The 15,460-nt window shown below is 44.2% G+C and overlaps 1 protein-coding gene across 1 annotated transcript in view; it reads left to right on the top strand.

The window, feature by feature from the left end:
* The window catches only part of PGGHG (protein-glucosylgalactosylhydroxylysine glucosidase), a 436,976-nt gene that overhangs the window by 141,445 nt on the left and 280,071 nt on the right, over positions 1-15,460 (top strand). The window contains exons 4-5 of the mRNA XM_040409837.1: positions 7,953-8,382; positions 10,086-10,205. Coding sequence (XP_040265771.1) covers positions 7,953-8,382; positions 10,086-10,205 — 550 coding nt within the window. The remainder of the gene's footprint in view (positions 1-7,952; positions 8,383-10,085; positions 10,206-15,460) is intronic.

A 15,460-nucleotide genomic window follows, 5' to 3' on the forward strand; every position in this document is an offset into this window, starting at 1 on the left:
TAGTAGGCAAGGCTGTGATGGCCTCTTGGGGCAAGTAGTATGACGCTTGTTGATTGGCTGCTTTGCAGCCTTTCAAAAAGCGCCAAGAAAGCGCCGAACACTGAACCCGAACACGGACTTTTACGAAAATGTTCGGGTCCGTGTCACGGACACCCCAAAATTCGGTACGAACCCGAACTATACAGTTCGGGTTTGCTCATCCCTAATTACCATCTATTCTATTCTAAAAGTAGAGAAATAGAAATTTGCTAATTGTTCCAAATTTTTGGTAAATTTGGTATTTTTTTTATAAATAAAAATGAAATATTTTGACTCCATTTTACCATGAGGTACAATATGTGACTAGAAAAAAAATCGCAGAATTGCTTGGATAAGTGAAAGCGTTCCAGAGTTATTACCACATAAAGTGACACATGTCAGATTTGCAAAAATTGGCCTGGGATTTAAAGTGAAAAGTGGCTCGTTAGTGAAGGGGTTAATGTGTGCGTAGACAAATATGTATTACCCTTCCGGGTCTATTACTGTCTGCCGTGCCTCCCATCGGATAGCACGGTGTACCAGTAGGGATACACCTCTAGAAAAAGGATGCATTCCGCCATACATGCATGGCAGGCTGATCGGGTGGGCACCCGAGCGGTGCACGCCCGATCACTGCAGGGGTCCGGCAGTCCCTGGTAGCTGGGCCCCTGCTGTATCCGCTGGCATCGCTGTAAAATGCATTGCAGAGGGGATCAGACCCCCAAAAGTAAAGTCCCAAGTGGGACAGAAATAAAGTTAAAAAAAAAAAAGTAAATAAAAAAAGGTCTTTTCAATGAAACAAAGTTTCAAGTTCAAAACAGAAAAAAACGTCCCTTTCCCTTGATTTTATTGTGAAAAATAGAAAAAAAAAAGAAAAACTGCACATATTAGGTATCTCCTCGTCCATAACGACCGGCTCTATAAATATATCACATGATCCACCCCGTCTGATAGACACCATAAAAAATAAAAACTGTGTCAAAAAAAAGCCACCATGGTCACCTTACATCACTAAAAGTTCAACACCAAACGATTAAAAACGCGTATGCCCCCAAAAATAGTACCAATCTAACCGTCACAAAAAGAGCCCCTACATAGGACAATCTCCCAAACAATAAAAATATTAAAAAAAATACTTTTATTGTGTTAAATGTAAAAAAAAAGGTGTCGCCACACTTTTTGTGATGTAAGGTGACAAAAAAAAGGCTTTTTTTTTTTGTGTTAGGTCATGTAGTATTTTTATAGAGCAGGTTGTTACAACCTGCTCTATAAAAATACCACATGACCTAACACAAAAACAAAAAACAAAAAAGCCTTTTTTTTGTCACCTTACATCACAAAAAGTGTAATAGCAAGCGATCAAAAAGTCATATGCACCCCAAAATTGTACTAATCAAACCGTCATCTCATACTGAAAAAAATGAGCCCCTACATAAGACAACAATGTATAATCCTAGATAGGCAACCATAGATAGGTGATCACCAATAGGAAATATAGATACTAATTCTAATTGGTTGAGATTTACTGGCAATTTTAATATATTCTATAGATGTATATTACAAGTATTACCAAATAAAGGTTAAGTTTTAGGATATAGGAGGTGTAGGATTAATAGGTGTAAGGCAGTCCTAGGGACATTAGTAAAATGATTTATTGAATAAAACACTGCATCCGAACACCATAAGGGAAAATTTAGGCAATTGATATTCAATAAGAGGGATAAATCTCCCGTCACATTTCCCTATTACCTGGAGGAAAATAACTACAGGAGGAGCAGTAGTATAGTAACCATTCAGAACTAAATGGACTGTCTATGATGGCAGGATTTCTCTCTAACCAAACAATAACACAAATGTTTCTGGCTGAGGCTGGGAGAGTATTTTCCACGGAAAGTCTACCTATATATTGTCTTGATGTAGCTCAGGCGTTCGAAGAAATCAACAAAACATACAAGCGATACATCCGTGCAGTTTGGGAAACAGCCAGTTTGGACACGTACATCCAACAAAAGATCGTGTATAGAGGAATGCAAATTAATATAACACCTAATTCCCATCAGGAAGATAGTGACTTTATAAAGGGGTGGGAAACATTACTAACCGAAAACCCTCTACGCATGCAAGCGTATCTCCTAGACTGCGAACAAAAATCGCTGGTTAAAATAACATCACAATTGCAAAAAGAGATTCAGGAGATTCAAATATTTAGAGCCAAATCAGAGTTTGTTGAGTATGAACAAAGACTGCAAAAAAACGTTGAGAGCCTTCAGGGAGAAATCAAAGAACGCAAACATAGGAAATATAACAGAGATAAAAAAGACTTTGATACTGGAAATATATATCCAAAGAAACAAGGGGCTATGTTCCCATACAAGATAAGGGAAAATTGGAGGGAGTATACAGACATATCAGAGTCAGAGGTATCTGAAGTGGAAAGCCGCTCTACACAAGCTAAAGTAAATACAAAGAGGAGAGCAAAAAATAGATCGCCCTATTCACAGAGGAAAAATCCTCCAAAAAATCCGCCTCAAAACACAAACCAGAACCCCACTGTGAATCCAACATGTGTAATGAATCAAGAACCAGTATCAAATATGCCAGCACACTATTTACGATTTCCACAATCATCCTCATAGGCTACACCAACAAATACAACTCCCAAAATATGACATCAGAGAGTTTTTTAGGAATGGGAATACAGTTGAGAGACAGGGACAAATGGGGCTACAACTAAAAGATCTGAACCCAAGAACAACACAGCTAAAAGATGCCAACCTAGGAATGAATCTAGTACAGGATGCGACCACTGGGGGAGCGATGCAGATTATCAATAAAACTGAGATAGAACTGAAATCTGAGCATATAAGCCTTCTACAAAAAGGGTTATCATTTACTCCAGCACCACAGTTTAATTGCTTCCTATGGGTTAAGGATATAAATCTGTTTGCCCGGAAACTAGCATTATATAAATAATTCAATTCTAGGGAACATGAAATAGAAAGTATACAAAAACGTGAGAAAGAAGCAGTTCACACACTTGAACTCTTGCTGAGGGAAAGTGAAGGAGAAATAATAGCCCCTAATCCCCCATTCAGCACACTGACCCCAAAGTCAAAATTCACTCCTCCTTTTGGGAAATACGCAAATATTCAAACCTTTGTAGATGTGGTTACTAGAGATTTACAGAAAATCAAAGCCTCCAAAAAAAACATGCACTGTAATTTGACTACAGAAGAACAGGGAGCCATGAGAGACCTAATAGAAAATGAGAATTTAGTCATAAAACCTTCGGACAAAGGGGGAGAATATTGTGCTATTAGAAAGAGAATATTATGAACAGATGATAATGACACTTCTAAATAAAAATAGCACATATAAGGAGTTAAGTACTGACCCTACTGAGAAATATGTTTTAGAACTAAAAAAATTGCTAAAAAGTGTGAAAGACAAAAATCTAATCACAAAGGAAGAATATAATGTAATGTTCAGACCACGGCCCACCATAGCCACATTTTATGCCATCCCCAAAATTCACAAGCAAAAGGAACCTATTCCGGGCAGACCTATTGTCTATTAGGCAACCAGAGTCTATGTGACGGCATCAGCGAATACGTGGAACAGGTCATCTCTCCATTTGTAAGATCACTACCATCATATCTCAGAGATACAAAAGATACTGTCGTCAGGTTGCAAGAGATCCAAGTAAATTCATAAACTTTCATAGCAAGTCTCAATGTGGAGGCTCTATACACTAGTATTCAGCATTATCTGGGAATACAGGCAGTGGAATATTATTTGAGCACGAAAGGGATACAATATCACGAGCACAATTGTTTTGTTATTGCACTATTGAAATTTTTGTTGGAGCACAATTATTTTATGTTCAATGGCAAATATTATTTACTGACAACTGGCACTGCTATGGGCACGATTTGTGCACCAAGTTTTGCTAATCTTTTTTTAGGGTGGTGGGAAGATCGTATAGTCTTCACAGACACCTATGGTAAGTACACACATCACATTTTATTTTGGGGTCGTTATATCGATGATATATTGATTTTTTTATGATGACACTGAAGCACTTTTTCATAAATTTGTTTGTCACTTGAATGACAATCAAATTGGAATGAAATTTACAGCCGAACTACACAAGAGCACCCTCAATTTCTTGGATTTCAAATTAACAATCTGCTACACTGGCAAAGCTTTCATCCTGAACCCCTCAAAAAGGGAATTCCCATGGGGCAATACTTAAGAGCCAGGCGGAATTGCTCCACAGAGGAGGCATTTGAAAAAGAATGCAACATACTCTATTCACGATTCTATAATAGAGGGTATTCCAAGAAATGCTTACATAGAGCATATAAGGCTACTTTCACACTTGCGTTCGGGGTTCCGCTTGTGAGTTTCGTTTGAAGGCTCTCACAAGCATCCCCGAACTGATCCGTACAGCCCCAATGCATTCTGAATGGATAAGTATCCGCTCAGAATGCATCAGTTTGGCTCCGTTCCGCCTCCATTCCGCTCAGGAGGCGGACACCCGAACGCAGCTTGCAGCGTTTTGGTGTCCGCCTGGCCGCGCGGAGCCAAACGGATCCGTCCTGATTTACAATGCAAGTCAATGGGGACGGATCCGTTTGACGTTAACACAATATGGTGCAATTGCAAACGGATCCGTCCCCCATTGACTTTCAATGTAAAGTCAGGAGTCCCTATTAATATACCATAGGATCAGAGTTTTCTCCAATCCGATGGTATATTTTAACTTGAAGTGTCCCCATCACCATGGGAACGCCTCTATGTTAGAATATACCATCGGATTTGAGTTAGATCGTGAAACTCAGATCCGACAGTATATTCTAACACAGAGGCGTTCCCATAGTGATGGGGACGCATCAAGTTAGAATATACTGAGAACTGTGTAATAACTGCTGCCTAGCAGCACCTGATCTCCTACAGGGGACTGGGATCCGCACATCTAACCCCTCAGGTGCCGCACCTGAGGGGTTTATTGTGCATATCATACCCATGTGGGGACTGTATTTTCTGTGGCCGGATGAAGGTCACAAAAACATTTGTGAATCCAGTGGATGGGAAGAATTATGAAAAAATAGACTACATTAATTGCAAAACGAAAGGAGTAGTGTATATTATTAAATGTGACTGTCTCAAACTGTATGTGGGGAAGACCACCCAGGAGCTAAGAAGAAGGATTTCTAGACACCTGAGCAGCATCAACATGGGAAAAGATACCAGCCTAGCCAGATATATGAGAGAAAAACACAGAGGAAATAGCACAGACTTCAAGTTTTGGTCATGCATCTTTTTTTTTTGCACAAGTTAGCGGAAATTGATTTTTTTTTTGTTTTTTCTCACAAAGTCTCCCTTTCCGCTAACTTGTGACAAAAAGTTCAATCTTTCATGGACTCAATATGCCCCTCAGCGAATACCTTGGGTGTCTTCTTTCCAAAATGGGGTCATTTGTGGGGTGTTTGTACTGCCCTGGCATTTGAGGGTCTCCGCAATCATTACATGTATGGCCAGCATTAGGAGTTTCTGCTATTCTCCTTAGGCCTCATGCACACGACCGTTGTTTGCGTCCGCATCCGAGCCGCCGTTTTGGCGGCTCGGATGCGGACCCATTAATTTCAATGGGGCCGCAAAAGCTGTCCGCACCCGTGGCTCTGTTCCGCGGCCCCGCAAAAAAAATACAACATGTCCTATTCTTGTCCGCGCTTTGCAGACAAGAATAGGCATTTATATTGCCGGCTTCCGTTCCGCAAATTGCGGAAGTCAACACGGGTGCCTTTTGTTTTTTGCGGATCCGCGGTTTGCGGACCGCAAAAAATGGCACGGTCGTGTGCATGAGGCCTTATATTGAGCATACGGGTAATGAGATTTATTTTTTTCGTTCAGCCTCTGGGCTGAAAGAAAAAATGAACGGCACTGATTTCTTCATTCGCATCGATCAGCTCAAAAGTGATCTTTACAGCGCCGCAGCGATTTTACGGTGTTTTTGCAGTGATCAGAAAAAAAATTCTGTCACTGCGGTGGGCGGACTGAACGCAAATGTGCGCACAAGATCAGGCCTGATCTGGCGAACACTGCGTTTTTTGTAGAGCCTAAGGTGACCCTAATGTACTGATATAGATCTGATTGCGATCAGTCTTGATCACTTACAGATACTATATAGTACTAGTGCTGATTAGCGACAGCGATGACGCTAATCAGCGACTAATCAGTGACTGCGGTGGGCTGGGCGCTAACTACCTAACAAGTAGCTAACTAACTGGCGGTGATAAGGGACCCTTAGGCCCCATTCACACGTCCGCAATTCTGTTCCGCATTTTGCAGAACGGAATTGCGGACCCATTCATTTCTTTGGGGACAGACTTTGTCCCGCTCGGATCCGGAATTGCGGATCTGCACTTCTGTTCCGCAAAAACATAGAACATGTCCTATTCTTGTCCGCAATTGCCGACAAGAAAAGGCATTTTCTATATAGTTCTGGCAATGTGCGGATCCGCAAAATGCGGAAAACACATTGCCGGTGTCCGTGTTTTGCGGATCTGTGGATCCGCAAAACACATACGGACGTCTGAATGGAGCCTTACAGGGGGGTGATAAATGACAGAAGAGTGATCAGGGAGTCTATATGGGGTGATCAGGGGGTTAATAAGGAGTTAATGTGTGACGGGGGGGGGGGGGGGGGGGGTGTAGTGTAGTGTGGTGCTTGGTGCTACTTGCAGAGCTGCCTGTGTCCTCTGGTGGTCGATCCAAGCAAAAGGGACCACCAGAGGACCAGGTAGCAGGTATTTCAGACGCTGTTAACAAAACAGCGTATAATATACCTTTCTGATTTAAAAAAAATCGCATCTACAGCCTGCCAGCGAATGATCGCTGCTGGCAGGCTGTAGATCAACTTGTTTGCCTCGCGATCCTGTGAACGTGCGCTCCTATGCCCTGCCGCAGTATGCTGGCGTTCGGATCGGCGTTGGGGCCCCCCCTGAGCCTGAGTGGGAGCCGAAGCTGATTTCAAACATGTCCAGACATTCCGTCGGTTAGCCATGTTTCCCCCCCCCCCCCCTGCACAAATGCTTCTTACTGCCAAATCTGATACTGCAGTCTGGATGTACTTATTCTAAAATTCATCAAAATAAACAATTTCAACCAAAACGATCATTTGTCAGGATAACTGTAAAAAAAAAACAATCGTATTAGCAGGCCAATGACAGACCATTATTGTCAGAAAAGAAGTTGGCCGTGTTTAATATTTTCGTCCGGTGGTTGGACGAAAGATTTTTATTTAAAAGAACATTCCCAGAAAGATCTTTCATTTATTGCAAGACTTTATTGAATGTGTATTGCCAGTTTGATCAACTGTAATGGTCAATATGGACTAAAATGTGTATGATATTCTTTTTTTCTAAGAACAGACAGTTCACCAGATAATTGTTCAACTGCTGTTCAACCATCAAACAACTTCTATCTAATGTATTTGGCCAGCTTTAGTTTTCCCAAGTCTATAGCTGGCCACAACAGGGAATTTAATTCACTTTCCACATTCGCGAGTGCTTGAGCAATAGCATAGTTAGCTAGTTTCTTGCAAAGGTGTGCCATAGTCCTTTTAGTCTGCCTGTGTACAAATCTCTGCCTGTTTCTGGATTTCACCCTTCTTTGTCTGACCTGACCTCTTCTTGTTTCTCATTTTGTGCTGCTTTGACCTTTGGACTTTTTAGTGGCTTGCAGCCTATTTACTCTCTACACTTCAGTTTTTGCTGATTCCTCAGTGCTCTGCAGCGGTGTCTCTTGCCCTCATGGGTAAGCAACCACTGAACAAAGACTACTTCAAGAGGAAGTGACCTGGTTGTTTAGTGCACAGTAGATCCACATCCAATTAAGTAACACTAATATTATTGTACTTTGTTTTGTAGGTACATTTATGGAAGCACACAAACCCCTGAGGTTCCTTCCTGTCCTCTGAAGACTGTTCATATGATCTATACTCCAGTACCCCAGTGTCTGGCCCTTTCCTCAGAGCTGGAAAAAACATGGGTGTTCCTTGCAGCAGTTTCAGAAACTGAGAAAGATGTAAAGGAAAGATTTGACGAAGGCCTTTCGCTAGCTGATGAGGGACAGCTACTCTCTTCACATGCAGAAGCATGGACTCAGATATGGAAAAGTAGCCGGATAGAAGTGGAAGGTTCCCTGGTTCTTCAGAAGGCTGTCATTGGATGTCTGTATTATTTACTAAGCTCCCTACCACCCCTGGGATGTAATGAAGACTTCAGTGGCATAAGTCCTGGGGGTTTATCGAATGGTCAGCGCAATGAAGATTATTGGGGACATGTATTTTGGGACCAGGTATGTTTCATTGTTGGAGATCACTTGCAAGTATATTATGATCAGATCAATTCTTCTTTTAGCAGGAGCGGGTCGACTAGTGAAAGTTGTACTGTTTTGTGTGTGTAGTCTCATAATGCTATATACTTTAGCTATTCTAATACTACTCTTAGTTTTTATGCATAAGGTTTTGGGCGCACCGTAGATGTTAAATATGATGTGATATAAGATAACTGGTATTTAATGTAAAAAGTCCACATTGCAGACATAGTCTATATTTGTACACAAGGGAGATGGAAGTACTATGTGGGTATGTTAAGGCCTAAATTTAAAGTTTTCCATATATGAAGAGACAGGAGCACCTACATGTATAAGGCATGTCTGTATCCATGCTATATATGACTGACAGGAACAGACATGAGGTCAATTGTTGTTTGCTGCTGGGGGTTGCTGTGGGGTTGTGAAAGACAACATGGCAGCCATGCAGAGGCCAGAGAAGGAGTTTCTGATTTGCAAAATACCTTCAGGATGGACACACTGACATGGACAAGGACATTTATACTTACGAGCATTACTGTATTATTTCTGTAATCAATCAACTTGTACATATTCAATATTTTTCATTGGGCAGGGTCGCTCCAATGGTACACCATTGCTCGCCGTAATGTTGCTCAGCACCTGTTCTTTATTGATTGATTCTAGATGATATTTCAAAGCCAGTAATGATGATGCACGGGAAGCCATGTGCATCAAATAGAGTGGCACTGCCCACGGTGCATCAAAAACCTTATTTGCATAAAAATTAAAAGAACCATTTCCCTGGATTTTCAAGAATGGTATACTTGTGGGGCACCTACCCTACCTGGCAATATGCTTATTTTAAAACAGATTTTGGATGTGACATTCACCCTTTAAAGGGGTTGTCCGGATTCAGAGCTGAACCTGGACATACCCATAATTTCATCCACTGGATTCGTGCGGCGAGCCGGTGGACATAAGGCGCAAATCACAACCCGAGCTTGGATACGAGATTTTTTATTTTGAAAAGACGACGCGTTTCGGGGTACTCAGGACCCCTTTATCAAGTCTGTATCCTTGGCACCGTGAGCCCGCTGGTGCACTCTCCTGGAGGGTCCCTTTCAGAAGGAATACTCGTCAGCGCTGGTAATTGTTGCTAGAGAACGTCCTGCTGTAGCGGCGCTGCTGTGCTTGCTGCACGTGCACACCACACATGCAGCAAGCACAGCAGCGCCGCTACAGCAGGACGCTCTCCAGCAACAATTACCAGCGCTTCCGCCCAACAGTGTGTTCAGTGACATCTCCGGCTCTGATGGGTGGGTTTTAGCGCTGCCCTAGCCATTTTACAACCTAGGGTAGCGCTAAAGTCCGCCCATCAGTGCCGGTGACGTCACCGGGCTCACTGCGGTGCGGAAGCCTCCGCCTGGCAGCCCCATGGAGAGCCCGGTCGTCACCAGAACTAATGAAAATGCCTTTTTCCTGCGCGATTCAGTGCAGGGCAAAGGAAACATCGGAGCATGAACTGCTCCGATGCTCAAGTCAGAGGGGCTGCCTGGGTGAAAATGGGCATATGTCCGGGTTCAGCTCTGAACCTGGACAACACCTTTAAGTATGGATTTTGCCGTTTCCAAGTTTGTGAATAATTGTTTCAAATCTAATTATTTTTTTTACCAATATTGTAATTGTTTGTGTCTGCATTGTGCAAGGACTCTTGGATATATCCGAATATTCTGCTGTTTTACCCAGAGATGGCTCGTCATATTCTTAAATACCGGATTCGAACACTTGAGGGAGCATTGCAGAATGCTAAGCAGCAAGGATATAAAGTAAGTATAGAAGTGATGGTTATAATCATTCAAATGCTTTTTTATTATTCTTCAGGATGGGCCATCAATTTCTGATTGGCGGGGGTCCACTCTGCAACCCATAACCAGGTGTTTCAGAGTAGCTCTGGTGATGGAACTACACAACTTCATCCACCATGTAGTAGATGGAGCTGGTTAATACAACACTGCTCCCATTGAAATGAATGCGAGCAGTGCTGTACTAACCAGCTCCTTTTATTAAACAGTGAACAAAGCTGTGTAGTTCCAGTGCCAGACCTACTCTGAAACACCTAATCATGGGGCCGTGGCCATTAAGGTAGCTATTGGCAGACTGGGAACTTAAAGTGGCCCTGGAAAAAACCTAAAAGTGGCCACTACTGCTTCTGCAAAACCGAATACTACGGTGCAGCACAAAATGCTGTTTGCACCACAGTATGAAACTGAATCATCGTCCTGAGGACAGCAATACAGTTGAATTCAGAATGGCACCTGCAGATGCTGGCCAGGCGCATAAGTGTCTATTTTTTGGGGCGATTGTCTTTGGTAGGTGCTCATTTTTTGCGGGATAAGGTGACTATTAGATTGGTACTATTTTGGGGGGAATACGCCTTTTTGATTGCTTGGTGTTGCACTCTGGGACTTCAACTTCTGGTGGTCTGATCCCCTTTACAATGCCTTACAGTACTTCTGTATTGTAATGCATTGGCTATATTTCTCACTGTAATACACTGCCTGTGAGATCTTGGGGGGGCTGGATCTCACAGGCTCTCACGGAAGGCAGCCACAATGCCTAAGAAAGGCATCGGGCTGCCTTCCCTGCTATCAGGTCCCCGTCACAGCAGCGCAGGGACCAGATGCCCACCCCACACCCGGCAGGATCCCACACATGCCACGGTCAGCGCTGACCGCGGCAATGAAAGGGTTAATGCACCGGCATCAGTGTTTTTACCTTTGCCGGTGCATACAGCAGGGGTTCGGCTATCAGTGACTGCCGGACCCCTGCCGCTGATCGGGCGGGCGCAGGACCTGCACACGCCCGATCAGTCTGCCGTAGATTGTACGGCCCTGGTCCTTAAGTCACGTCCCCCAACGCCGTACATGTACGGCTCGAGTCCTTAAGGGGTTAAAGGGAACCTGTCACCGGGATTTTGGGTATAGAGCTGAGAACATGGGTTGCTAGATGGCCGCCAGCACATCCGCAATATCCAGTCCCCATAGCTCTCTGTGCTTTTATTGTGTAAAAAAACCGATTTGATACATATGCAAATTAACATAAAAGAGTCATATCTTACTTGTGTGACCAGAGAAGAGTCATATTTTTCCTAACACCCCCACAGCGGCACGACAGGAGGATACCCCGCCTCCCCAGGGACAGGAAACAACGTGGAGATCTTTAAATACTCCCCTCCCCTTACCTGCTCCAGTTGTTTCCTGTCCCTCTGGGAGCAAGACGTGGAGTTTTCTTGCGCTGGTGGGATTTCTTACCCATCAGCAGGATCGCCGGCAGATCGTTAGGGGAGCAGGATCACGGAACTGCGGTGCGGTTCTCCCTGTCTCCCAGGCACAAGTCCTCCGGTGGAGGCAGCCCCGGGCAGCGCTTTCTCGCTGGTATCGCGAGAAGGAAGCACAGGATCGCGGGTCACGTGAGCGGAGCTCACAGGCGCCGGAATCTGACGTCACTTCCCTGCTCAATTTCAAAAAAGCGGCGGGAATCGGCGGCGTCTGGAACAGCATGTCGGCATCAGGAGAGGACGCGATGCGCAGACCCTCGGATCCTTCCAAGACCGGCAGCCCGGTAAGCTACCCTCCTCTGGAGGTGAATGATAAATGTCTTTATTGCTGTGATTCACTGTGGGTTTAGGTTTCTACCTCTGCACTGGATAAGGGACTGTACCTCTCCCTTTTATACAGTCTAGACAGCCCCCCGTATTTTATTAAACAAGTTCTTTGACTTATATCTAATATAGGTCAGGGAAGTTCAGAAGTCAGAGGCCCAGCGTGTCAAAAAATGTTCCATCTGTAAAAAGGCCTTACCGTCAGGATATAAAAAAGCCCTTTGTGCCAAGTGTTTGGAAAAGATTGTGGCAGAGGAGTCCCCTTCCTTTTTGGATAATAGGAATATTATTAAGGATGAAGTAACCAGCGCTGTGGATCAAAGGCTAGCTGCTACGTCCCAGAAGCCCTCTACTTCTATGACGGAGATACCCGCGACTTTAGAGTCGGAATATCAGGAAGAGGACTTTGATGAAGGGGAGCTCTCTAAGTCTGAACCCCTTTCCTCTGAAGATGAGTCCGGGAAACCTCTTTGTTCCATTGAGGAGACCGAAGTATTATTGAAGACCATTAGGGCAACTCTAAACCTAGAGGAGTCTAAACAGTCCAAAACTATTCAGGATTTAATGTTTAAGGGCTTAGGAGAAAAAAGGAAGAGGGTGTTCCCCCTCCACTCTAATATTATAAAGTTAATTAACAAGGAGTGGACCGATGTGGAAAAAAGACCGAGCGTATCTAGGGTCCTAAAAAGAAAATATCCCTTTGCTGAGGAAGATACGTCCTCTTGGGACAAATGTCCTAAGGTGGATGCCCCCGTAGCAAAGATTACAAAAAAGTCAGCCTTACCCTTTGAGCATTTAGGTCTCCTAAAGGACCCAATGGATAAGAGAAGTGAGGCTCTACTAAAAAAAATCTTGGGAGGCTTCCATGTCTATCCTTAGACCTAGCGTAGCCGCAACATATACAGCCAGATCCATGTCTATCTGGTTAAGTCAGCTGGAGGAGCACCTGGTATCAGGAACCCCTAGAGAGGATATTTTAGCTTCTCTTCCAGTTCTTAAACAGGCAGCAAATTTTTTGGCCGATGCTTTGGTCGACTCTATTAAGTTAGCAGCCAGGTCTGCTGCCCTCTCAAACTCTACCAGAAGGGCGGTGTGGCTTAGGTCCTGGTCAGGTGATGCGGCATCCAAAAACAAACTCTGCGGCATCCCCTGCGAAGGTGATAGGGTGTTCGGATCAGTTCTGGACGACATCCTTGAAAAAGCCACAGACAGAAAGAAAGGGTTTCCCTCAGAACAAAAGAATTTTCGTCAGAGACTGTTTTTTCCCACATCTAGGGGCAGGCAAGATCAAAAGAGAAAGGATTTTTCCCCCCGGTGGCGCTAGGGAAGAGGTCGAGGTTTTTTATTCAACCCCTCTGACTCCTCCCAAAGGTCATCAAAGCAATGACGCCAGATGCAGGGTAGGAGGAAGGCTGAAGTACTTCCTTCCAGCCTGGGAGAATATCTCCAATTCCCCCTGGGTTTTGGACGTAGTCTCATCAGGCCTAAAGCTGGAGTTTTCCACCCTTCCCCAGGAGGTGTTCCACATCACCAAAAAAGCCGATCCAGTCCAAGCTCTAATACTAGATCAGGTAAAAATCCTGTTACAAAAAGAAGCTATAGTGTCAGTTCCCCTAGCAGAACAGGGAACAGGTTATTATTCCCCCTTATTTTTAGTCAAAAAACCGAACGGCTCATACAGAGCCATTATAAATTTAAAGGGACTGAACCAACATCTACTCTACAAACGGTTCAAGATGGAGAGCATAAAATCCACCATAAGTCTGTTACAGAGAAACACCTTTATGGCAACCCTGGACCTTACCGACGCGTATTACCACGTTCCAATCTGCAGAGAGCATCAGAAGTTCCTAAGATTTTCAGTACAACAGGGTTCGGTGGTACTCCACTATCAATTCCAGGTCCTTCCTTTCGGCATTACGTCAGCACCAAGAGTCTTCTCCAAAGTGATGGCAGAGGTGATAGCGGATCTTCATCTAAGGGGCATATTAGTTGTGCCGTACTTAGACGACTTCCTTATAGCAGCTGCATCGGAAAGTCTCCTATTAGAACAAATAGAGATAGTGAAGCAAAGCCTAACAGATCTGGGGTGGCTAATAAACATAGAAAAGTCAGACCTCCAGCCCGAAAAAAGGAAGATCTTTTTAGGAATGCTACTGGATTCAAGCCTCATGAGGACCTTCCTCCCACAGGAAAAAGTCCAGACCATCAAACAGGAATTTACGCTGTTCCGCAGCAAATCAAGAGTGACAATCAGATCAATAATGAAAATCTTGGGTCTAATGTCCTCAGCTATCCCTGCAGTAAAGTGGGCTCAGGCTCACTCAAGAACCCTCCAGGCTTTCATGCTCAGAGAATGGGACAAGAGCAAAGCTTCTCTAGAACGGAGAGTAAGAGTCCCTCAATACGTAAAGGACTCTGTAAATTGGTGGTTGATCAACCAAAACCTAAACACAGGCGTCCCGTGGCAGCAAACAGACGTAGTCACCATCACTACAGACGCCAGCAAGAACGGTTGGGGGGCCTTTTCAGACAGGTCCGTAATACAAGGGGGCTGGCAGGAAAATCAGATCCTAGCCTCTTCCAACCTAAAGGAGTTAAGGGCAGTATGGGAGGCCTTGAAGGCCCTTCACTCAGAAGTCCACGGGAAAGAAGTGAGAATACTCTCAGACAACACCACAGCGGTGGCCTATCTGAACAGACAAGGGGGCACGAGAAGCCCATCCTTGGCAAGGGTCTCAAAAGAGATTTTCCAGTGGGCAGAAAGGAACATATTATCAATATCGGCAGTTCACATAAGGGGAGAAGACAATACAGTGGCGGATTTTCTCAGCAGAGATGTCTTGAAAGAAGGGGAATGGTCCTTAAACCCAAGGATATTCCATCAGATAGCACAAACATGGTTCCTTCCAGAAATAGATCTGTTCGCCACTCGTCAAAACAGACAAGTAGAGAAGTTCGGCTCTCTGGCTTATTCAGATCACCCTCTTATATAGTGGACTCTCTCTCCCACCCGTGGCCAAGAGTAAATTTGTACGCCTTCCCTCCCTTTGCGTTAATCCCCAAGGTGCTGCAAAAGGTACTACAGGAGAACCAAAATCTGATCCTGATTGCTCCTTACTGGCCCAAGAGGTCATGGTTCCCTCTCCTAGTGAGAATGTCAGCAGGAGACGTGTGGCATCTACCAAACATCCCGGATCTCCTTCACCAGGGCCCAGTATGGCATCCCATGACAACACAACTTCAGTTGACAGCTTGGAGACTGAGCGGGAAATATTAAAGGGAAAGGGCCTCTCGGACGCGGTAATTTCCACAATTCTTTTTAGCCGCAAGAAGGTGACTTCTAAGATCTATGACAGGATCTGGCAGTCTTTCAGAAGATTTACAGGGGGGGATACCAGAGGTCCCCTTATTGTCACT

The sequence above is a fragment of the Bufo bufo genome, chromosome 10 (assembly GCF_905171765.1).
Source record: "Bufo bufo chromosome 10, aBufBuf1.1, whole genome shotgun sequence".
NCBI classification, from domain to species: Eukaryota; Metazoa; Chordata; class Amphibia; order Anura; family Bufonidae; genus Bufo; species Bufo bufo.